The sequence below is a fragment of the Leuresthes tenuis genome, unplaced genomic scaffold (assembly GCF_036924035.1).
Source record: "Leuresthes tenuis unplaced genomic scaffold, fLeuTen1.0.hap1 SCAF_15, whole genome shotgun sequence".
Lineage (NCBI taxonomy): Eukaryota > Metazoa > Chordata > Actinopteri > Atheriniformes > Atherinopsidae > Leuresthes > Leuresthes tenuis.
The window spans coordinates 1464596-1489952 of NW_027325369.1; the positions used below are offsets into that span (position 1 = coordinate 1464596).

Genomic DNA, 25357 nt, shown 5'->3' on the forward strand with positions numbered 1-25357 from the left:
TAATCTCATGGTACTTTACTCTGAGAGAAACCTAAAAAGTCTAATATCTAAAATATGCAGCTTCAGACTCAAAAATGCCTGCATGGAGGAGAGAAACGAGACAGTCTGCAGGAGAGACACGCACGCAAAGTTATTCATGTTTGGGGGAGATAAACGGTTCTAGCGATCAAGCAATTCTGAGACGGGTGCAGCTTTGCCTTGTAAAATAGGCTCTATGTGGTCACCCTTCTGGGCTTCATCATCCAATGGACAACCCTGTGTCCCCATACCACCTGAAATCCAATGCCTGGACTCTCAGTGGCTTGATCGATGTCAGGTCGAACGTAGAGGCCAGATGCGGGGTCCCCCTACGGTGACTCCCAGTCCCCCTACGGTGACTCCCAGTCCCCCTACGGTGACTCCCAGTCCCAGCGCTTCCCTTGGAAACTCCATGCTGTGCAACAGTCTCCAGCTGCCTGGCTGTCAGCCATAACTCTCCTTGCTCTGTTGCAGATGAGGAACGAATGATTATGCTCAAATGGTGCAGGATGATATCAGATGGAATTTGATCATTAAGGTCTTTGATGTTTTGTGCAAAGGTCTATATTTAAATGTTCTGTACTCATAGCTGAGCAGCTGTTAAGTTTACCAGATGTTGTACGACTCTTGAAACGTGTCATGAGAAATTCAAACCAACTTTGGATGCTCATGAGAGAAGCTTGTCCTGGTTATTCAGCAGGAATTCAGCAGAAAACCAACTGGAAATACAACTGTTAGCAAATGGCATAGTGTTATTCCAACCCTCTTCCACAGGGGCCCCAATTGAAAGTATTTGGTGGACTAATTTATTTGTGTTGCTCCTCCTGACTCCTCAGATGTTATTCTGTTGATACTTTCAAAGATTCATAATTCCTTTAAGGCTTCAGATAGCCCTGTGGAAGACCAAAGGATGTTGAATGGTTTGACTGGTTTAGAGATTTAATTAGGCTAATTTTCTTTGTTTAGCCTAAACTCCTGTTAAACTAGCCTTAACTGAAGTAGACATTCATGGCTCAATCGATATCTCATTCAGTAGCACTTACAAATGATCACATAGTCCATACAACATTTACATATACATACCTTGTAATATTTTGCTGAATTTCAACTTCTTTGTGCCAAATCTTGTCTGCTGTATGTAGAAGCTGGATAAAAAGCTGCGTGAGAACCTGCGCGATGCCAGAAATAGTCTGTTCACTGGAGATAGTATGGCTGCAGGACAGTTCAGGTCAGTATTCAAGCAGGCACTTGATGTTAATCGAATACTTTCACTGTTTTAAAAAACTAAAGATATTTTAGTTTTTGTCCCATGTAAAAATGTGTTATTCACTGAGGATTTTAAGTTACAACGGGTCAAACGTAGAAATCAGTTTATGAATCAGAGATATCATAGGCTGCTTGGTGAGGGAAGGAGGACTCCATCTCCCATGATGTTAGACATTGGCTCTGTTTAAATTAGACGCATAATTGCTTCATTGTCATCTCTTTACCAGTTTCCAGAGGCCACTTTTTGTACTAGCAGATCGTAACATGGACATGGCCACACCCCTTCACCACACCTGGACCTATCAAGCGCTGATCCATGATGTCCTGGTAAGATCAAGTCAGTCATCTGTCTCAGAGTGAAACATCATTGCTGTTCCTTTACTTCCTGTCCTGTGTTACACCTGGTTTCTGTGACCGATTGCTTTCACCTGTTATAAATCCTGAATAATGCAATAGGATGCACTGAGATCGGGGCGTGATCATACGTCTACAGTTGTTACATGATGCTTGATCAGCATCTTTATCTGTGTGCACTAGGATTTCCATCTGAACAGGGTGATGATGGAGGAAGGCGGGGGGACAGAACCATCACCTACCGGTGCTAGACCAAAGAAGAAGAGTAAGAAGATCTATGACCTCACTGCAGCTGACAAGTTCTGGCAGAAACATAAGGGCAGGTCAGTTCCTGAAGACCAAGTCTTTAATTTATGACGAGTTCACCATCATTCTAGACAGTTTGAGTGAATGTGTGTGTAGTAATGTGCCTGAAATAGAAAACATATACATATGTATATGTAGGGTGTGCTGAGAGCAACCCTCTCAGACTGCTGCAGGCATTGTTGAGGGACGCATTAGGCTGTGGATGTCCTCAAAGAAAGACCACTTACACTTTCTGAGGTATGTTTTGTGAAGGACCAACCAGAACTCCTAGGAATCATGAACAAGGGGAAAGATTATTCGTGTTTTATTTTACTTTAGTGGAGCTGTAATCATTTTCTTGTCCCTCTCTGATCAGGAGGGTTATACCAAACTTTCCGCCTTCTGAAAGGAGAAGACCAAGAACCCACTAATTAATAATAACCAAAATTATGATAGGAATAGTTCATTTCACTCCACTCCACTTGTTGTTTACAATGCAGTACCTTCTTGGCAGTGACATCAACTGAATGGAAAGCCCTTATTTTGGCCTTTTCACCAAAATGGGCTTTTTAAATGTTGATACAGCAATAAAGATATTACTTGAAATATACACTGAGAGTGACCACAATACGAGAATGTCCATCTCGATACTGAGATACACACACACACACATACATATATATATATATATATATATATATCCATTTCTGTATGTTGAAAATCAAAATATTAAACTAATATAAAAATTAGGGCTGGGCAAAATTCTTTAATCGCATGATTTCCTGTGATTAATTACGATTAATCGCATTGTTATACACAAAATCCAATAATGGATTCAAAAGTAGCATAAAACGCACTTTTATTGGACTTGTACAGTCATATGATGGAAGCACTCCGGTGATAAGACAATTCAATGTTGCAGTGCTATAAATAACTTTGACTCTATCGACTGCGCCGTCTGGACGAACTTTGAAATGAAAATGTAAAAGTTCGGTAACCTTCTCCATGTTTGTTTAGCCCGCTTCATCTTTTCTTTTCTGACTGTTTCCTGTGAGCCGCAGCAGGAAGCAACATACGAGGCTCGCTCACGATGGACCTTTTCAAAATAAAAGCCAGTTTACAATAAAAATACACGTTTACAATAAAAATAATAAAAGCTGCGTTAATGGGAGACAAATAATTGTCGGCGATAATGAATTCATTAGTTAACGCACAAATCACGCATTAACGTGCCCAGCCCTGATAAAAATGTTTTAAGAAAAAGAATCTTCACATGCTAAACAAGGCAGTAATATGATTCTTAATAGTGCCAGTCTGTAGTTTAGGATCCCAACTTGCCAACTGCTAGTGTTGTGCTTTTGCAGGCACTCACACAAACACTGTGTGCTCTGAGCCAGTCAACCAGCATAGCTCTCACTCTTCTTTGCCTTTAGGTTGTTCCTTGATGGAAATAAATAGCTTAGGTGAAACAGCTGTTCTGAGACAATTATTCCAGAATCCTAACATTCCAAAATAAGAACTGGCATGTAAATGTGTGAGTAGTTCTGTAACATTACCATTAGTTTCTATAAGTGAATGAATAACTGAAAGATAAGAAATAAACACTGACTGAAGCCTTGAGTCATGACTGGGCCAAGGTTGGATGGCTCAGGATGGAGAAACAGGTGGAGGCATTCATACAAAAAGTGACGCACCACTCTTAAATGATGCCATTAGGATTGGTGTGAGTGCTCTGTGACAGGCTAAGTTAAGTTGTAATGTGTTGCGTTTGTTCCAGTCCATTCCCAGAAGTGGCAGAGTCTGTTCAGGAGGAGCTGGACACATACAGAGCCCAAGAGGACGAAGTGAAGCGCCTGAAGAGCATCATGGTGAGACACCTGCACAAATAATACGCTAGTTGGTGTGTTAAAAATAAACACACACACACACACACACACACACTGATCAATGCATTCAGGCCCGCGTAGTGTTCAGTATCTCATATTCCCAGTTTAGGTCACATCTGAGTCCCTAATGCCATGTCTAATACTTTTTGCCTGTGACGAAGGACTTCTGCAGCGTTTCCCCGACCCCTTTTTTTCAATTATGTTGAATTAAGTGTTATGTTGATGAATCTGAAGATCATAAACAGATGACTAAGAAATAATCTCAATGCTCTGTGGCTTATCTTCCATGATGGAGTCCCACTGAAGTGTTTAAACCTGTCATACTGTCTCTGTGCAGGGTTTAGAGGGGGAGGATGAAGGAGCTATCAGCATGCTGTCAGACAACACAGCCAAGCTCACCTCTGCTGTCAGGTAATGAAGACAGTTAAGTTTTAACCCTCCTGATCCCAATAACGTCTACATTAGAGTTTCTTTTCCACACTTACTGAAAGACATTTTGCTGAGCTCATGCACCAGTCATGTCAGTCTTTCCTGCTGTGGCTTTATTTCTTCCTCTATGAATTAATTCCTTCGTGTGTTTGCTTGCCTTGCCTTTAACTTCTTTACTGTAACTTGAATGAGATGGGAGGGTAGGCGATGATAATGAAGCATAAAAAGGTGGCCCATTTGAAGTGGGGTTCCTGTGTCGTCATTATTAGATCTAAAAGAAGTTAAATAACATGATGATATTCTGGATATTAGTGCAACATTACCATTAAATAGCCCTGGGTCTTTAGTGACCAGAAGGAGCTGCTGAGCATACAGAAGATGGCCTTAATTCATGGAGACAGTGTGTTATTGAGGAGTGAGACCTTAAAATGAATCCAAGAGAGCAGGAACGTGTACAGGAAGAAGCTGCAGAGGAAGCTCCTGTAGGACACTGTGCTGTGCCTGTGGGCAGGGATGAAAAAGACTGCAGGTTTCAAGGAGAGGTCAGAGCCAATGAATTAAATGGGTTTTTCAACGAGTTCAAAGTCCGTTTAACCATTAGAATTGTATGCTGTGTATAACTATATGTATAACTATAACTGTATATAACTGTGTTTGTTGAGGTTTTTTTGCTTCCAATTGGGTCATTTCCATCGAATGGGCAGCTCAGTGTCATTTTGATGTAAATGATGCATTTTCTTCTTTTTCCTGTAGCTCTCTGCCTGAGCTTCTGGAAAAGAAAAGACTGATCGATCTTCACACCAATGTTGCCACTGCAGTGCTTGACCACATCAAGGTACAAAGCAGTCACTTTGTTGCATGAGGGTGAGACTCTGCCCAGGGTTTAACTCAAACCTGCTGTAGACAGAGAACAGGGTTCCCGTGGGGTCGTAAAAAGTCGGGGAATGGGTTACTAGATTTTATGATGGAAGCGTTTATCTGAAAATCATGATAGTTTCAGAGACTGATAATCATATCATCTCTGTGGCCTGTGAATGAGTTGGTAGTGATGAGGTTTAAAAAGAAGGGGAGGCTCCTCATGACTTGAAGGTGGCCTGGAACTAGCGAGCTGGTGCCGGGGAGAGGCAGCTGGAAGTGGCAGTATCTGTATATGAATAAGATCTGCCCTGTCGGGGCCTTGGTCACAATGAGTCTGAAAACCTCTGAGTGCTGTATTTGTTGTAAGTTCACGTTTCTGTTTTCAGAGTCGGAAACTCGATGTTTACTTTGAATACGAAGAGAAACTGATGAGCAAATCAACCTTAGACAAGTCACTGCTGGACATCATCAGTGACCCAGATGGTACGTGTACACACACACACACACACACACACACACACACACACACACACACACACACACACACACACACACACACACACACACACACACACACACACACACACACACACACACACACACACACACACACACACACACACACACACACACACACACACACACACACACACACACACACACACTCATATGTATGAAATCAGTAATTGTAGGTCGATTTAAAATAGTTCCACTGTTTGTTTTCAGTATAATCCAACATTCATACTGATAGAAAACACTCCATTTATCGTCATACACTGAGTGAACTCATCCCACAGAAACAAAGTCAGTAAACTGTGTTTTACAGCTGGGACCCCAGAAGACAAGATGAGACTGTTCCTCATCTACTACATCACTGCTCAGCAGGCTCCTTCAGAGGTAATGCAGCCCCACAGCACCAATGTTACAAAATGCCAGGCTAACAAAAAGCACTGACAGGTGGACATGAGAAATCTAAGGAAAGCGAAGGAGTTTAGACAAACCACTGCAAATGTGTTTGCATGGAATCACTAGATTACAGGATTTAATTGAGATTTTTCTTGTTTTTTAATTTATTTTGGGTCTGATTTTTATCTCCTTTGCCTTTTACTTGGTATCTGTATATTGTTAAAACCATTTAAGGCTATGAACTATTTTAGAATTTAGATTTTTAACAAAGAAAGCTCTTAAATATTTAAATATTAGAATTGCTTGTTCCTATTAAAAAATATGAAGGTATTCCTTTTAGAACTGTGTTAAGTTTTACCCTTTAATAGTGGAGAACATATTATTCCATTTAACTTATTCATTTTTATATTTCAATCACTGTATATGACGTTTTTAAAAGAGAGAAAAATAGCCATAACATTGAGATGGATTTAGAATCAATCACTCTGTTGTGAAAAAGTAGTTAGATTTTCCATGTGCATTCGGCTTATTGTCATTATATCAATGATATAACCACAAGTCAAGAAATGAAGTGTAACTAATATCTATGAATCAGGTCCTAAATCTAAATGTTTTCCATGATTATGGATGTCTTAAGAGTTCTGTGTCCAGCACAAGCTCTGGTTGCCCTCAGGAACATGTCATTGGAGCTTTCTAAGGGTGGCAAACTGAGATCACGAGCTGTGTGAGTCACCTCCCTTTCTCTGTCTGAGCTGGACACTTGGATCTAACATCTCAGTCGTCTGAAACCAGAAACGCTGTCAACAGTAACGAAAACAACACCCCACGTAGCTGGGAGCAGCAAATAAGGAGCGCAGTGTGTCTTGGGTTCACTTCGGAGGCTTTTTGTATGATCTGAGCAAGAAAAGTTCACATAGAAACATACCTTCAAACTGTGAGCTCATAAAGATCAGCTGGTGGATCAGGATTAGTCGCACTGATTAGAGTTATTACACGTTTCCTTTCATACTGATGAAGTAATCGTGTTTGGATTTTGAAGCCTGCAGTTTTCCTGAACCACCTGGACATTTCTTGGCATAACATTCAAAGGAACTCTCACAATCATTACTTTTAAATTTGTCTCTGAAAATGTTTGCTCTGAAAAGAAAATCAAGGCCAGGAGAAAGCTCCCCGACTGGACTTTATTCGTTGAGCTTTTCTCATATTGCTGTACAGGGAAAGTCCCACATAAAGTTGCACATACAGTCCTTTTTATTTCTGTTTCTCTATCAGACATATCAGACACACTCAGACCAGTGAAAACCATGGGACAATTCTGGGATTCAGCGTTATGCTCAGTGGCATTTAAACACATGGCCTGGAGAAAGCAGGTTAAACCAACAGACCTCCTCCTCCTACATCAGTCCCAGAACAGAACAAATAACGCTCAAAGGGAGTCCTTTGTAGGTGACCTTTGCTGCTAAAACAGAACAGATTTACTTAACAATGACTTCAGCTCTCAGGTTGAACTTTTGACTAAATATTTGCTTTTCTGATGACTAATGACAGATAGCAGCATTGTTAGAGTCTGAATACACCAACACCCATGAGCCAAATAACCTGTTTCTCGTTAGGACTTTGTTTCAAAATCCAGTGGTGAAGTAGATTTGTGGGGGGGGGTGTTTCATGTGAGAAGCTGAATGATTCATGTGATTTATTCGTAGTGAGTGCTGACCTGGTTCAGCCCTGACCCGGTGACTGGAGGGTTGTGGTTTAGTTTTTGTCCCTGTGTGGTTGATTTTGGTCCAAATAAAAGGTCACACGAATGGAGGAAAGAATACGAAGCGAATACTTTCTGTGATCCCTCTGCGTTTCCACGTTTGTTTCAGGGAGCGACACAAGGACAGAGGGGTGGAAGATGAAAGCAATGGCATCTCTAACACAGTTGGTCACATGACAGAAAGTTTGATTGTTTCCACCTTGCTTTGGTTATTTTATTCCAATATTCCAGATTTCACGTTTCCTTAAATCGCTCATGCCTGGCAGAGCAGAAGACAGGGGAAGCAGGTCTTGTACTGGTTAGTTTTTCATATATGTTGGATATCAGGCATCAGCTGCCAAATCCAACTTAAGAGGGGCATCAGAGATATTCATTTCATGTGCCTTAAGGGAAATGGCTTTTCTTAGGGGGGGGGTTGTTCAAATTATACAAAAGATTTATCAATGACTAGATCTGCAAAGTGCTCCATACCCTTTTTATGCAATTCCTCTGTTAGCAAAGATGGGAAAAGATGGTGTAACCAAACTGGACTAAAGAGAGAAAACGATGTCTGAACGAACATACTCTGACAGATTATCAGTGGGTTTCACTGAGGTCTGAAGGGTTGTGGGTCCTGAAAGTGCCTGAAAGAGACGTTTTTAGCAGGAATTTACTCTACAAAAGTGTGACCAAAGTGTGAGACAAAGTATATTTGACATCCCAATAAAAGATGCTGACAAGAGTTCGAGCCAAGTCTTTGTGGAATTTTGGAAATCAACTTAATGAATCAAATTTGCTTGCCCTGCCATATGGATTGTTTTCCTTCTAAAGAATGGTTAAAAAAAAAAAAGATTTGTGAATGAAGGTTGATTTGGACAAAAAAAAGGTTTAAAATTTGGAGAGACTGTTGATTTTTAAAGACAGCTCTTAAAAATCCATAACTATCTTAGGCATTGGTTCACTAATGATGAGTGGAGATTCCACCATAGCTCGTCTCCAGAGAGCTCGTTCAGGAAAGGATCTCTGCATGCAGCTGTTGATGAAAACAGTGCAGCTGTTCCATTTAGCCTCACCCCTGCCCGATGTCTCCCCCTGCAGCCGAGGAAGGAACCACACACAAACCTCTTTGTGCAGTGATGATTTAAAGATGGGGCCAATTATCACTATCCTGCTACCCACAAGTCATGTCAGCAGACTGTTTAAAGAGTCACCTGATGAACGCATGCACAGAGCGATGCAGGACAGGCTGTCCATCTGGCTGATCTGAATATAAGCCATGTTAGGGGTATAAAAAGTACAAGGATATTGGTTAGCATGTGAGAAAAGGTCCAATTCTCCCTGAGAAAACTCTGGGCATAGCTGTTAACTGTTTGTTGCTGATATAACGTTGAAAAAGGCAGTTGTACTTCTTTGTTTGAAGCCTCCACATCGGTTTTCTGTGATCCTCAGACTCTTCTTGTTCTGTTTTTCAAGTCATAAGACACTGTTTCAGATGTTCATTCCGGGATTATCCCCTTTTTCACTTCATCCCTCTCCAATTCTCTTCCCTCTTGTCAGTTTCTTTTTGTGTGTCACCTTTTTCTTACCCCTTCTTTTTGCTTCAGACTCTCCAGGGTGCTGTTCAGTTTTCTGACAGATGTGTTTGGACGCTAAAACACAAAGACACACACTCTTTTGTGGCCACCCTCACGTGGCTCAGCACTTGCGTAATTCTTTCTGGCTGAGGTGCCATGCAGACATGTACTGAAGACAGTACTCTGTGTCCATGCCCACACGACAGTTTTCACAACTGAACCTTTAAAAGTGTGAGTGCTGCACAGCTGAAACAGGCATTAATGAAGTGCTGGAATGGACACGGCTGCTGATGATGCAGAGATGTTAGAAATTGTATTTTGTTCTGCGTCAGCATTCAGCATTTAATTCTTTCTAAACCATTAGAAAGCCTCTCATGTTTCTGTCATCTCTTACTTGTGTATTTAATATCTTTAAAGTGACAAAGAGCAAAAAGAACAGAAGGAAAACTATTAAATAGCCAATGATTACAAGTCAAAACTGATCATTACAATGTGTTCCGGTGCTTTTGAGGAACAGCCTACCTGTCCAGTGCTGTTGGGGAAACGAGGCCCAGTGTTCTGACCTTTTTTTTGTTCTTTCTGTGTTTCAGTCAGACTTGGAGCAGTACAAAAAGGCTTTGTTGGAAACAGGTTGTGACCTTTCTCCCCTCAGCTACATTAAACAGTGGAAGTAAGTGTGTCTAATGGTGTCTACTTGTGTTGTTTAACTGAAACTTTACTTTTTAGCTATGATTCCAGGAAGATCCTTAAAAATGCCTGATTTGAACCAAATTGAAAATACGCTGACAAACAGCACGATTGTGCAGAATCAACAGAATTAACTCATTCTCATTCAAATAAATCTGTGTGTGTGTAAAAATGAAATGTTGCTGGGGATTTTCAGCACACAGCAAATAAGCTCTGAAGAAGAATAGACCGTGTCCGTCTGAATCCATGAACAATAAACTGAACATTTCCTTAATACTCAAAGTATATGACCCTAAATTTGTGGAATTCTCTGAAGTGGTTTTTGGGGTACTCAAAATGCTTTGGAAGGTCTATCTTTAAGCATTGCCTGAAAGCAGCTTACAAGGTTTAATGATTGGACAAAAAAACCTACAAATATATTGGTCCAGGAGGCTTTTTTAGAGCAAGATTAGCGACTTGTGTCCGTCAGATTTTGTGCGTCGGCGACCATCACCCGGACCAGGTGTTGTCCCAGACCTCCATGTGACAGTAAAAGAGTCATGTCAGCCAGGACAGCCCTACAATGTGTAGCACCTGCCAATAGAATGCATCTGCTGTTGAACACAGAACATGTTTCCATGCTAAGCACTGAGTTTGCTTTACTCATAGTCCAAAAAGTGCCCCCAAAGTGTTTTATTAATAATGATAAAAAGGAAATATATGGTGGTGCATCTCCCTAATCTTTCTGTTTGACAGTTTTAACCCTACCTCTACATCCTTATCTGTATGATATTAAAACTGCACCATATTTACCGTAGGGCTTAAACTTTGATTTATGTGATTGAGTTTTTTCTTCATCAGCATCTCTAGAATAATTATGGTAGTCATAGTTGGTGCTTTACAGTTTTCAAAACACAGCACTATTAAAAATGTGCTTTTTCTTTATGAATGACTGCAGCACCTCTGTGTCTCACCTGCTGCACACCGGCTGAGTCCTTGGTGCAGCAGCCTTCAGTCCAGCCTCAGGCGTGTCTCTCTCACTCCCAAGTTCATATCACTTCCTCACTTTAGAGAAGAGCCCCCAAAAAATCATTGGAGAATGATCTTTACACATTTCCTGTTGTAATTCATAGTGCCAACTGTATGTCGGCGGTTCTCATTGTGTTTTATAGAAATGAGAGACTGGACTGCAGCTCAGTCACTGTGTAGCAGATGAGCTGGTTGCATTATGGGCTTTTCCTCATTCTTTGCAGGGCATTAACCAAATTAGCTGCCACCCCGGCCAACTATGGGAACAGTGGAGTCAAACCCATGGGGTAAGTCAGCATTTAAATAAAAACGTAATTTTATACGGAACCTTTTGTTATTCTGTTTAACTGGAAGTTTTCACTGGAATCCAGAAGCAGTGTATTTGTAGTGATATGACTTCTTAACTGGCCCAAATTCATCCTCAGCTACTCAAGATTTTCACAGTATTATCAATAAAACTGCCTTTTCCATTTTCTTATGAAAAATACACAATTATTCACCATTTAATGTCTTTAAAGACACGGTCTGAGTGCTTTCCTCAGACTACCAGCCTAACCCTGTTCTCCTCTTGCTTTTTTCCTCTTTCATCTGTTTCTCCTCCCTCGTCCCCCACCCTCCCCTCCACAGGCTCTTCTCCAGAGTCATGAATACCGGCTCGCAGTTTGTCATGGAGGGTGTGAAGAACCTAGTGCTCAAGCAGCATGTGAGTGACACACTTTGTGGAAACATCAGTAAGAGGACTTAAGTGAAAGACTTAGAATTAAAGGGGAAGAGGGACTTTTACACATATGAGCTTCAAATAATTATTTGGGTTTTGACTTCTTGTTTTATTCATTAGTTGATCAGGTAGAAGGTATTTTCATGGTCTGCACATTGATCAAGTAACTTAAGTATATTTGTGGACATTTACTAAATATTTCTGCTTCTTGGGCTCTGTGGACCTGACCTGGTTGAAGGTGAACCGCGTGTACAGAGGCTGTCCAGCTACTGTTGAAGAAAGGCCAGTAGTGCCAAAAAAAAGACTTAACGAAGGAAAACAGAGTTCGGCATCTCACAGAAGTGAGTACACCCCTCACATTTGTGTTAAGATATGACACTTTGATGCAGTGTAAAGCAGCCTGTGTGCAGCGCCTCAAAATAACCAAACACACAGCCATTAATGTCTAAACCGCTGGCAACAAAAGTGTGAACACCCCCCAGTGAAAATGTCCAATTATTTTCCCTCCCCGGTGTCATGTGACTTGTTACGAGGTCTCGGGTGTGTCCTGCTCACTGGCTGCTTTACATGGCATCAAAGTGTCATATCTTCAGTGTTAAGATATAAAAACACATTAACACAAAGGTGAGGGGTGTACTCACTTTTCTGAGACACTGTATGCATACATAGGTCTTAATAATTGTAATACAGAGCTGTAGATCATTGCGATTCATGAATTAGTTGTTTATTATATGTTCATTCAACCCTTTTCTTGTTTGTGTCGTTTTCCTCTTGAATAAAACTCATCCCCACTTTCATCAGGCCTGCATCTGCACGACTTCCCTATGATTGGCTGAATATGCATGCAGAAGTGTTCATAGGAGAGAGCTTTATTTATTTCTTTAACAGGGACATTGCACGTAACAGAACACAGAATAAAAGTATGATTCATAAAGGTATTAGGATTCCAAAGCTGTGCAAATATAACATTTAACACACTCAAACACAAATGAGCTTTAAATGAATTGTTAGTATCCAGTTATCTTATCACTGCTGGGACTGAGACTGACCTAAAGAACTTTTAAGTCAGATGACACAATGTCCTCTTGTTGCCCCCCCCCCCCCCCCCCCCCCCGTGTAAGTCGATATGCATTTGATGACTGTCGAGCAGAGAAGTCACATAGACTCTTATAGATAAGACAAACTGTTGCAGTACATGGATTTAATCTAGTCTCAGCTCTTACAAGGACAAGCTGAAGTCCGATGCTTTGCAGGGCAGCCGAAACATGACCATAAAACATTCACATTTATCGAGTCAGTCTTGATGGAGATGATACTTGAAGTTGTCACCCACAGTCACAACTTAAGTATGTGAAACATCTCGGAAAATATTTCACAAGCCATATATGTACTGTAATAAAAACAGTACCAGTCCAAACCTGACAAAGCAAACGGGTAAAGTTACGACTGGGCTTTTTACGATGAAGATTCTGAGAGTGACTGAGATTTAAAAAAGACATTTAACCACATGAACTAAACTCAGTTCACATAAAACTTTGGTATGCCTTTATTTGTTGAGTAAACACTTTAAAAGTTGAATTTATTTTGCTGTTCCAGAACCTTCCAGTCACTCGGATCCTGGATAACCTGATGGAGATGAAATCTCATCCTGTGAGTTTAACTGTTACTCATTTGCTTTTGTTCTTTCTTTGTCTTCTTGTTTCTGTGACGGAAGAATGTATCATCTGATGGGAAATTTAGAAATGTCTTGAAATAAAACCAGGGATAAAGAGATGGAGTGAGATCACAGTGCCCTGTGGTACTTCTGTGCTGCTGATCACCTTCTCAGACGCACAAACCTTCAGCCTCACAAGCTGAGGTCAGTTTTGGCTGTGGAGCAGTGGAGGCTACATTCCGTGAATTGTGGTAAAACCACTGAAATCAAAGAACATGATCATCACAGTGTTAGCCCAATTCTTTCATTGGAAGCCCAAGAACAAGTTAAACAAAGTATAAAGTATGGCAGCGCTGGGCTCGGAGTGACAGAGCGCCAGCAGGAAGCCCGTCAGCCCGAGCCCCAATGTCCGGAAACTTATTTATCTTCTCCACATTTATCTCTCAGAGGTTGGACTTACACACAGCCGAGTGTAATTGGTCAGGTATGAGTGACACGAGCAGGCCAACCACCGTCCTCGTCACCTTCTTGGGATGTGATAAACAGCGTATGTGTGTGTGTGTGAGTGTGTTGTTTTAGGCGTGTATCTACTGTAACCGACCTATCAGACGAGATAGAGAAGCTTCATCTGACCCACATATTTAGTCCCGTTATGCCATCTTAAAGTCTTGGACCAGTCAAGGACATACATTGTGTTGTATGAGCAGAGTGGGAAAGTACATAATAGGAACATTTAGTAAAATACAGAACATGAATATGTAATGTCTAAGAACAAAGCCAATTATAACAACCGTGCTCCAGCATGTATGGTTTGTTTGGTTGTATGGTTTATGGGACTGGAGAGTATATAGGTAAGATTGCCACCTTTCATGTGGGTGACCTGGGTTCTAATCCTCTGCATGAAAGGTGGCAATCTAACCTTCAGTAGGGGTCCTCAGGGGTCCCCCTTACCCTACCTGCCTAGCTGTAAGTCGCTTTGGATAGAAGCATCTACTAAAATGCATAAATATGAATATATTACGAGGTGTAGCTTCCTGACTGGTGTAACCAGTGTTCACATGTCACTAACACCCCAGGCAAGCCTCCAGTAATGCAAAGTCCTCTGTAAAGACATGCAAAGGAGTACCTTTTGTCATTCTTAAAAGTTTAAAAAAGGGTAGCTGAACTTTTTCTTGGATCTTGAGGACGTTTCACCTCTGGCTGAAAGGCCTCTTCAGTTCTAACCAGATGTTGGGGAGTATCAGCTTATAAGCAGAGAGAGGTCATTCACAATTAGTAAGTCATTACAGTCACTGTGTAACTGTACCCCCTGACCAATGTGCGTGCCGTTTAAGTCATTCTCACCTCTACATTTTGTTTCCTGCATCTCTGAAAGAGCGAGTTTTTGGTCACAGGATCCAAGGTGTGAATGGTTGTGAAACTGCTCCAGGAGGAGAGACAGTGCTGCATTATAGGTGCTGGGAAGGTGGTACCTGAGACCAGCTACTTTGTTCAAAGATGCTTTTTCCAGTTTAACAAAGATGGCTTCCTTAACTCCTCTCTCAAACCATCTGTCTCTGTCCAGAATGTGGACATTACTGACCTCAGAGTCCCTTTTCCTTAACATGTAGGTTCTTCAGGTTAAGACTCAGCAGTTCACCTGTATCTTAAGGACTTACATCTCCAGTTGCTCTTATTCAAGCTCTTAGGATTACCGTGACCTGGATGTAATCTACACCAACTTGTATTTTGGAATGTTCCAGTTTATTGTTATTTACTGTAGAACCTGCTTAACACAGAGGAGGCAAAACGTGAAGAGAACACTGTAGAAATTGATTAATTCCTTACGACACATCGGAAAAAGCATTTAAGGCCCCTTGATGAGCTCCATCATGGGTTGATATCAATTCTGATTTCTGGGAAAATCCACAAATACAAGGAGTGACTGGAAAATTAGCCAACAGGTGAGCAGAAAGGGAACCTGGAAGCAGCTCTTACCAGTATGCACACCACTCATTCCAGTCTCACCTGCTGGTGTTCCACAGATTTAACTGGGGCTCTGCATAGAAAGTGTCTGAAAGGTGCCTTGGGTGAATGTTGCTGACTTTTGCGTTCTCTAGAATATTTCAGGACTCCAGCGCATGTGTCAAAATGTTCTCCTTTTTCATTTGGTACTTCACCTTAGCAGTGATTGAAAGCTCTGACATATAACCACAGCAGCGTGGGAGATCACATTAGTTTCATAATATCTGAGTGTGTGAGAAGGGTAAATGCTCGTGATCACAGAAGTACGAGTCAGCACAGTTATGCTGAATTAAAAGAGCTCCTTTTGTTTCCACTCTCCCACTCATATAGTCAGATGTGCTAACCTCAGCCCGGGGTTCAAGCTACAACCAAAGGTTACAGATTTAACCCAGAAGCCTCAAACAGCCCCATGAAGCTAAATGTCATTACTCCTGAAAGCTCAAAGCGGTCCTCACAATGAATGACAGACATGTACGTGCACACACTGCAGGTTTCTCAACGTCTGGAGTTACAGACCACAAACAAAGATCCTGCTGTTGTGAATCTGAAGGGGGGGCAGGACTGGGATGGAGATAAAAGGAACAGAAGAGCACATTCTCTCTCTATCAGATTGTCCTTACTGTTAGAATGTGCTTCTTCTTGCATTTTTAGATTGTGTTTGACTCACGGTTTAACAAAAATTTGGAGGGATATTGACGTGGAATAATAACCCCAAATTTTTGGGTCAGTTTTCGAACATGCTTGAAATCTCAAAGCTTAATTAATTTACATTTTTACAAATATCATTAACAATATGTGGTGCTTGTGAAATTTCCAAACATTTCAATTAAAGTTTTTCAATTAAAAGACTTCAGAACTGTCATTTGTCTAATTTGGACCAGTATGAGGAAGAGCTATCTCAGACATATTTAACACTTTTAGTAATTGGAAGTTTTCCTTTTCTGCAGCCTTGCACACAGCAGCTAGTTTGTGAGATTCTTCATAAGGTGTTCACACAGAATTATGAATCACTGTAATGTGGGGAAAATAGAATTTAATAATTGAAGCAGCTTGGTCACATGATTAAAAAACATGCCCCTCTCTGAAGATTCAGGCTCAAACGGAGGAATAATCCTTGGTTTATCCCTGGGAGAAAGCAAGATCAACGGGTTTCTGTGATGAGTGGCTCACCTTTTAGAAAGTTAAGAAACAAATACTCCTCCTTAATAAAAAAGACCAGGTCTGAATATTTTTTATCAATCACCTCTGACGGCCTAAATGACCCCAAACGGTTTTGGAAAGAGTCGGTGAGAAATCTCAGTCCTTGCCTAGTTACATTGGAATGAGTCATCTGTTTTTGGAGGTAAACACGGCTTACTATATATGATGAGCACTTCATCATATTCTTCTGTCCCTACAACAGTACAACAGCCAAGTTCCTGCTGCATCCAACCAGTGTACCTCCACCTTTCAGCCCATTATGGTTCACAAAGTGCATAAAGAGCTCAAAGCAGAACCTATAGCAGAACCCTTGGCTTTCAGGCTCCCTTTGTTAGATATTGTGTGTACAGTTTATGATGTACAGTGAGTGTAAATCTTAAAACTGAAGAAACTGCGTCAAGATATCTGATAGAACAAACCACAACTGAATCACATTATGGAACATAATTCAAAGGGATCTAACAGGAGGTCCGTGATATGAGTGGAAGCAGAGATGACTGGATTTATGGCCTATGAGAAACAAACTTTTCAGTTTTTCTCCATCTCACTGTCATCTATTCACAGGTCAAGTCCAAAGACAACAGTGTTTTGTCATTGTCCTTGTTTTTCTGTCTGATTTTCCAGGAAACGGATGACTATCGATATTTTGACCCAAAGATGCTGCGGGGCAGCGAAAGGTAAGGCAACAAATCAGTGATCACTAGCAGAACTGGAGCTACTCTGTCACTGACACTCAGATGCTGCTAAGGGATTAAAAGCTCTGGAATGACTCATCATCTCTTCTTCTTTTTCAGCTCCATCCCCAGGAACAAGAACCCGTTTCAGGAGGTGAGTAAAAGTAATTACCGGAATAAAAACAAGTTAAAAGGAAATATAAAACACCGTAAATCTGCCGCTTCACTTGCATGAGAGCATTTTCGAAGAGTCTTTTCTTTGTAGACCGCTTTAACCTTTGACTTTAAAGGGGTCAAATGTAATCACTAATAATGCACACTCACAGCCAACAAGTAAACCCAACTGCAATGATGTACCACAGAGAACATGCTGTAAATAATGCATGTGGTGTAGCCCTGTAGAGTTCTCATTTGACACCAGACAGAGAGAAATAGAACTACGCCACCATCACAGGCTGAATATCAGGCTGAGTAATGTAAATGTCATCTTCCTTATGCGATACAAAGATCTGATTTAGAAAAACCTGAACAAGCAGAAAGCTGTAGACCAATCCTCATAACAAGTGTATTCTTACAGGCTCATTCTCATTCCATGCTTACTACATTCTATGCATTTATCATTTAAATGTGTCCTTGCCTTTGATACTTTACACAAACACTGCACAGACACTTTTCTTTAGCCCACAAACACGTTTAGATGCACTTTCATGCGCTCTGTACCCTTTTTCGGTATTTGTTGCTCCTCTTGTGTATCACACAACTGTAACTGTATCATTTGACACATCAATTATTAAATACAATCAGTACTTCCAGCCCTCTAAATCCTCTGCTGTGTTAAGTTTTCCGTTTCCCCTGCTGTGTTTCAGGCCATCGTGTTTGTAGTTGGAGGAGGAAACTACATTGAGTACCAGAACCTGGTGGATTACGCCAAGGTACCACATATTATGTTCAACATTTTATTTCAGTAGAAATTCCACGAGGACGCCTCTCATTGAGGCTATTCAGCTTTACACAGCTGCAATAATTTCACATAAATATCTTGCAGTTAATGTGAGATTGTGTAAATGTTTGCAGCTTTAAAGTCAGTAACTTCCAATAAAAGCTGAAAGTTTAAACTTTTTAATGATTTTTATGTTTGTGGTTTCTTCAAAGGCTGACAAATAAACATTTTAAACAAAGCCTATGGTCCTAATGGGTTAAAAAAAACTTTACTTTGAACTAAACTTGACTAATGGAAGTAGCCCCCTTTAATAAATAACTGGAAAGTTGCCTTTTACTGATTTTACTAATGAGACATCAATTTGTTCATATAAAAAGGTTAAAAAACCAAAAACACACTCGATCCATCGCTGTATAGCTGTAAAAAAACATTATTCGATTACAACCACACAGGATTGATGAACTCTTTGCACAGAAACACTTATCTGCAGATACTTGCAGGGCTTTTGGAATGAAAGGTGAAGTGGAACTCTTTCTCCTTTCTGCCCTGTACATGTTTAGATTTGCCTTTTTTTTTTTTTTTTTTTTTAATTTCACGGCTCAAGCTTCATTTGCTTTGGTACAAACAAATGAATGCGATCATGTCTCCTTTCTCCTTGCTTTTCACTGAAGAAATCAAACTGCTTGCTATTTTCTTGTGAACCTCATCAGACAGTGGGGCTTTAAAGGAGGGGAGGAGCACAATAGCTCTTTGTATGCTGATGAAATGGTATTCTATATTTGCAACCCTTGAAAGTCAATACCCTGATTATTTTAGTTTTTAATACATTTAGTTATTATATAAATATAATTAAAGTATAGTAATATACTGTTCCCAAGTAATACTCTAGATGAAATCTTGCAATATCTTGAAAAAAAATTGTCATTGTAATCATGACATTTGCAAATAAGGACCTTATACTTCAGGAAGTGAACTTGTTTCCTTTTTGTCTGTTTGGTGATGTCAGTATCTACTGTCAAAAACCTTTTTTTTCTCTGTATTTCAAGTCAAAACAGGGGAGGAAGGTTGTTTACGGCTGCAGTGAACTCTTTAATGCTGCTCAGTTTATCAAACAGGTGAGAAAGCACACCTATCCTGTTAATTTCTCTGTACAGCAGCAGTAAAGAAACAGCCCTGCTTTTTGTTGACCCTCCTCTTTCCTCTCCACAGCTCTCTGAACTTGGCCAAAAGTGACATGGACACCAGCAGTATGTGCATCTTTCTCTCTCATAGCTGATCTCTTCATTCATTCTACTTTGTTTTATATCAACTCTGTTCTGTAAATGGACTAAAACATTTTCTGTCTTTGTAAAGTCTGTTCCATCCACTCAGTGCTAATAAAGCTTAACAGTTTCAAATCACTGTTGCCTTGAAGTTATTTTAGGAATATAAAGTTCAGTTGATGGCACAGTTGAAGGCCAAAGAAGCAGCTTGGGACCAGAAGGTCTTCGGTTATCTAACAGGAAAAAATGTCTGTCAGAGCACTGAATACCTGCGCTCTACGGCTCCACTGTTCACAACTAAAGCACCTTTTGGAAAGGCACCCAACCCCCCACTGCTCCTCGTATGCTGAACCTGTGTCTAAGCACTGCTCTGGGTGTGTGCTCACTGATTTCAACGTGTGCGTCTGCTCACAGCTTGTTTGAAGTGGCTGTGTCCTTACAGACGGATTAAATGTCCAGATCAGATCTGATGTGTTTACACAGAAAAAAAGAAATAAGGAAACCAAGAAATGCATTGTTTTTAATGCTTTAATCATTCATGTTTTGTTGTAGTCTTTTTTTCCCCGTGTCTTTAATAGTGTCCTGCATTTGAAAAGCATTTCATGCTTATAAGTCCAATTGAATAAATGTGTTAAAGCTATATTTAAACCTATATAACCGTGTTTATGTCACGTTCTCATGTAAAATAAATGATCAGTTTTTGACCTACAGGTCGGAAACTTACACAAACACACATAATCTATGATTTTAAAGTAGTATAACAGCTTGCTGCAGCTCTCTGTTGAGCCAACACACTTCATTATAAACACAGAGCTCAATCTGAGGATTATGTCATCTTGGTATTTTAATCTCAGTGTGTGTATTTGGCCATGTTTGAGCTTTAGAGTTTGGAATTAATTTCCAAAAGGACATTTTCTCTGGTCTGACTTTAGTGGGTGAAAATGAGTAAAAAAACATTTATGAAAACATAAATGGTGATGTTGCAGGGCCATAAATCTGTTTACTTGCACTGTAGGGACTTTGTGTCCTCAAATAATGTGTTCCTATAATGGGGAATACAATTCAGATGAATGGTTAGGATTAGTACGTCATGTATAAAAACTGTAGATGCAACATGTGTCATGATTCATGGCTGGAGACAACAAAAGATTGATGTTTTTTTTCCTATGTAGGAATATATGGAACTTAATTTTGAACAAGGTATCAGACTTTAAAAACTCTTCACAACCTATATTTTATGTGCAACTTCCTAATTTATGAAGTAAAGCTGTCAATCTGTGTAGTATCTAAGTACAGTGTTGTATACTGAGCTGTATAAGTATTACAACTCTAACTTACACACTGATGTAAATTAGAGGAGTGCGGTGCTCCTGGGCTGTTGACCACATTCTCACGAAATGTGGTCTGTCAGGTACTCAATAATTCACGTACTTGTGGCACCATCCACCTCTATTTTCTTGAGCTTCACACATAACCGTGCAGACTGGATTGTCTTAAAAAGCACTGGAGAAATCAAAGAACATGATCCTCAGTGCTGCTGGCATTGTCCAGATGAGACAAGGCTGGGTGTTCATTTGCTTTCTTAGGTGAGGCAACAATTGTCTTACCAAGATTTTCATGATGTGGGATGTTGGGACAACTGATCTGTAGTCATTTAGGGCAGATAGATGATATTTTCTAGGTATTGGAACAAGGCAGGATGTCTTCTTCAGGACTTGAACTTTCTCCTGACTCAGGCTAAAGTTGAGATGCTTTAGAATTCCACATAGCTGTTCCACACAGGCTTTCAGGACTCTGAAGACCATGTTCTGGTTCAGACTCTCCAGCTACCACTTAAGTATTAAGTTTATTTTTTACCATAATACACTGGGAAATAACTGTTTGCTATATACACTCTATAGTGATGTATTAGTGGTCATAACAGAGAGAGAAGTCATTGTTCCTCTGTGTATGCGGAGTCCCTGCTATGCAGTCTGGCAGGTAAACTTCCAGATTTTCTTCCAATGAATAAGTTACTATCTTAAGCTAAAAAGCTTCCCGTAGGACAAAACTTAACCGTTATCTATTTTTTTTCTCAAGATCGATGGATCTATGAGTTGCCCTGGGGCTACAAGTAAAGTTTCAGTCTTTGCTGAGGCGCCTCTATAACAACACTCAGTGTTTTTTTTAGATAAAATATTTGTCACGATATGGTGAGAGGTGGAAGATAAAGGATCCAAATGCAGAACAGCAAAGTTCAAATGAAAAAGAAAAAAACGAATCAGCAGAGGCAAGTCCAGAAACTGGTCAAGGCCCAACAAGGCCAGTCCAAATGTTCAAAAGTCTTTTGGAGGCCCAGCAGAGACCTCTCCAGAGGTTGAAGAAACTGGCAAGACAGAGACCCCTCTGGGGGCCAGGGGAAACAGGTGAGACATGGGCCCCTCTGGATGTCAGGCTGAAGGCTGAAGAACTGGTGAGACAGAGGCCAGAGAAACCAGTGAGATAGAGGTTCCATTTGTTGGCAACTGGTGCCAGGAGCACAGCCAGACATGGAACATGGAAGGGACCAGTCTAGCAGATGGTCAGACAGACGCTCAGCAACAAAGGAGCAGGTACCTCTCTGGCAGATGGCCTGGCAGGCAGCTGGATGACAGGTGATACAGGAGCCTGTCAGGTGGGCAACAAGATGTCAGGTAGAACTGGAGCCTCTCAGGTGAGTCGTCAGGTAAAGCAGGAGGAGCAGGAGGATGGAGGACCGCCCAACCAGGCCACCTCAGAGGAAGGAGCAGGAACTTGATCCAATGGAGGAGCATCCCTCTGCGGGACAGCCTCAGAAACAGGATCAGAGCAGGGAGCGTCCCACTCCAGGAATCCCTCAGGAACATGGTGTAATTTGGCGGCCCCTACAGCTCTGATGCAGCTGGTGGTGTGGACCAGAGCTGGGACGCAGGTGGCATGGGCGTTAGAGGGAGTGGACCAGGCAGGGATGCAGATGTGCTGAAGACTGAAGCTCACAGAACTGGAGCACTGAAGACTGAGGGTTGTCAGAAAAACCCAGAGTAGTCGGGCTCGTCACTGTCGGTTGATAACATACAACGTACATGGCCAAAAACACCCTTGACTTGGTTCCCTCATGCCTGCATCTTGCACAAACATCTAATGTTGTTTACCTTAGCAGAGAATCCCCTGATCTCAGTCTTGACAGACAGTATGTGATGTGGATTTTATATCGATTTACTCCCATAAATGCCCCATGAAATCACTGATTTGAAAAATAAAGTCATTAAAATATATATTAACTACTACCATACATACTACCATAAGTTTTAGATGCAGACTCTGGCAAAGACTGTGGCTTTAGACCAGGGACTGGAGAGGACAATGAGGTAGACAGGTACTGCCACTCCGAAGGCCAGCCAGTAAGATCCCTTGGGATTGAGGCCAGCACTGGACCTGTGGCAGGAGAAGCCGGTACTGGATCTGGAGTTGTTGTGGAGAAAAGAGTAGTTGGCCTAAATCTAATCTCTGTCTGTGTCACAGTCTGCTATAGAAGTTTATGTTATGTCACAGTTTGTTTAATCATGGTTTCAGTTATGTTCTAGTCCTGTTTCCCCTGCCACCTCAGTTCACTCAAGTCACCTGGTTAATTTTTCACAGCTGCACCTCATTCACTGATCACTCCCTCCACAGTATTTAGTCTTCTGGTTTCCTTTCAGTCACTGCAGAATCCTTACCTCACTATCCCTTCATGCTTCCACGAAAAAGATAAGTTTGATTGCCAGCCTCATAGTCTGTTTAATATAGCCATAGTCAGTGTTTTTTCATAGCCTTGTTTTGTTTAGTGTTTTTTTTCATGTTAAGTATTTTTGATAATCCGGCTCTGCCGCGCCTTTTGTTCCTGCTCCCCGTTTTGTAAATAAACCTTTTGATTTTTGAGAAGAACTGCATCTGGGTCCCTTCTCGCACCACGCACCGTGACAGTCTGGCACCACTGTGTCTGAGATTACTGTTACATCTTCATCATCGCCTGGACAGAGATCATTCTGACTCTAAACAGTATGTGGTTCAAGCAGTGTCAAGGCCCTGCTCTCCCCGACAGAGTGAAACTGGTGGAGCGCCTGACTGGGTCTCTTCAGAGGCAGGAATAAGAAGAGCGCCCAGCTGTACCCCATCATAGACATGAGGTGCACCTGTTCGGACCCCCTCCAGGACAGGAATTCGAGGTGTGACAGCTGCAGGTTCCAGTGTAGTAAGCACTGGCTGTGGCTCTGGTGTAGACGCTAGCTTTGGTTCTGACAAGGAAGCTGGCTTTGGCTTTGCTCTGGCATGGACCCAGGCTGTGGCTGTGAAAGTACAAAGTGGATGGGAAAAAGCCTCCTTCTGGAACAGCCCAGAGGGTTGTTCTGTGCTCTGCCATAGCTTCCTCCTTCATACCCAGAGATGAAAGGAGATTTTGTATGCAGAAAACCCAAAAGCTCACCTGACACCCTCGGCCTCGCCCAGGGTCCCGAAGGTCCAACCAGTGTCACAAAAGGTTTTAACATCCTATGAGCCACCTGGAACTCCTCTGGAGTGAGCTGATCCACTGGGTCCATGCAGATCAGATCCTACTGTCATGATTTGGTGGGTGATGAAAGATAGAGGATCCAAATGACCCAAAATTACTTGATTTATCTTGTGTTTTCTAGTTTCATTTTCAAAGCTAACATTTTTCTGTAGTTTTCTTTGTGTGGCACAGCAGGTTATAGGTTATAGACTGCAGCAGAATCAAGGCAGTGAGCAGAACTTAGAAAAGGGGGTAGGGAGTTGTTATGGAAGTTTTTCAAGCTTCCTTCCTAATATCTCTGATGAGCAATGAAATAGAGAACTTTTTTCTTTTTTGCCGGCTGGCTAAGTTGTATTTGATTGATCCGCAGTGTTGCGGGCTCTGCACCGACCCGTCGCTGTGAAGATGGAGCTGAGCCAGAAGACGAAGCTCTCTATTTACTGGTCAGTCTACGTTCCCATCCTCACCTATGGTCACGAGTTGTGGGTAGAGACCGAAAGAACGAGTTCGCGAATACAAGCGGCCGAAATGGGTTTCCTCCGCAGGGTGTCTGGGCCTCCCTTAGAGATAGGGTGAGAAGCTCAGTCATCCGGGAGGGGCTCGGAGTAGAACCGCTGCTCCTCCACATTGAGAGGAGTCAGATGAGGTGGCTCGGGCATCTGGTTGGACACGTTGGAGAGACTATGTCTCTCGGCTGGCCTGGGAACGCCTCGGGGTCCCCCCGGAAAAGTTGGAGGAAGTGGTCGGGGACAAGGACGTCTGGGTTTCTCTGTTAAAGCTGCTGCCCCCGCGACCCCCGGATAAGCGGTAGATGATGGATGGATGGATGGGTGTTGATTAAGAGATAATAGTTTAAAACAATTAGCATGTCTGGGTGATACAAATGGCTAATGTGGATTGGAGAGTTAGTTAATTATGAGACATAAAATTTACCATCACAGAGTACACCTGCATGTCTCTGATTGGGAGTGGGGGCAGTGTTTCATGTTAGCAAGGTAATTGAACTGTCTTTATGTCCATGGTTTTAAACTGTTGTTTATCATTGAATGATCATTTTGCTTTTGTTTGTAGTTTTTGTTCTATGATTTCACCAGAAGTACTAACCACTTTTGTTTTTGTCTGTTTTTGGCTTTTCAATTACAGCAACATAAACCCAAGGGCCATGACAAGTGCTGTCTTGTCAAAAGAAGAACGTGGAACAGGCCTTGAAGGAACGACTGGTCGGTGGTCCAGTCCTAGGCTATGCTGACTTTGCTAATCCATTTGCCCTTGAGATTGATGGAAGCCATACCGGACTTGGTGCTGTACTGTCTCAAGATTAAGAAGACCAACAGAGGCCAATTTCTTTGGTCAGCAGGGGCCATAGGGATT

The 25357-nt window shown here is 41.5% G+C and overlaps 1 protein-coding gene across 1 annotated transcript in view; it reads left to right on the forward strand.

The window, feature by feature from the left end:
• scfd1 (sec1 family domain containing 1) overlaps positions 1–19599 on the forward strand; it is a 34745-nt gene extending 15146 nt beyond the window's left edge. The window contains exons 9-25 of the mRNA XM_072365255.1: positions 1161–1246; positions 1512–1611; positions 1822–1961; positions 3701–3791; positions 4147–4220; positions 4992–5073; positions 5483–5579; positions 5923–5993; positions 9905–9984; positions 11234–11296; positions 11637–11712; positions 13324–13377; positions 17210–17262; positions 17380–17413; positions 18126–18191; positions 19246–19314; positions 19409–19599. Of these exons, the coding sequence (XP_072221356.1) occupies positions 1161–1246; positions 1512–1611; positions 1822–1961; positions 3701–3791; positions 4147–4220; positions 4992–5073; positions 5483–5579; positions 5923–5993; positions 9905–9984; positions 11234–11296; positions 11637–11712; positions 13324–13377; positions 17210–17262; positions 17380–17413; positions 18126–18191; positions 19246–19314; positions 19409–19432 (1260 nt within the window). The 3' untranslated portion in view covers positions 19433–19599. The remainder of the gene's footprint in view (positions 1–1160; positions 1247–1511; positions 1612–1821; positions 1962–3700; positions 3792–4146; positions 4221–4991; positions 5074–5482; positions 5580–5922; positions 5994–9904; positions 9985–11233; positions 11297–11636; positions 11713–13323; positions 13378–17209; positions 17263–17379; positions 17414–18125; positions 18192–19245; positions 19315–19408) is intronic.
• Positions 19600–25357: the final 5758 nt, after the last annotated feature.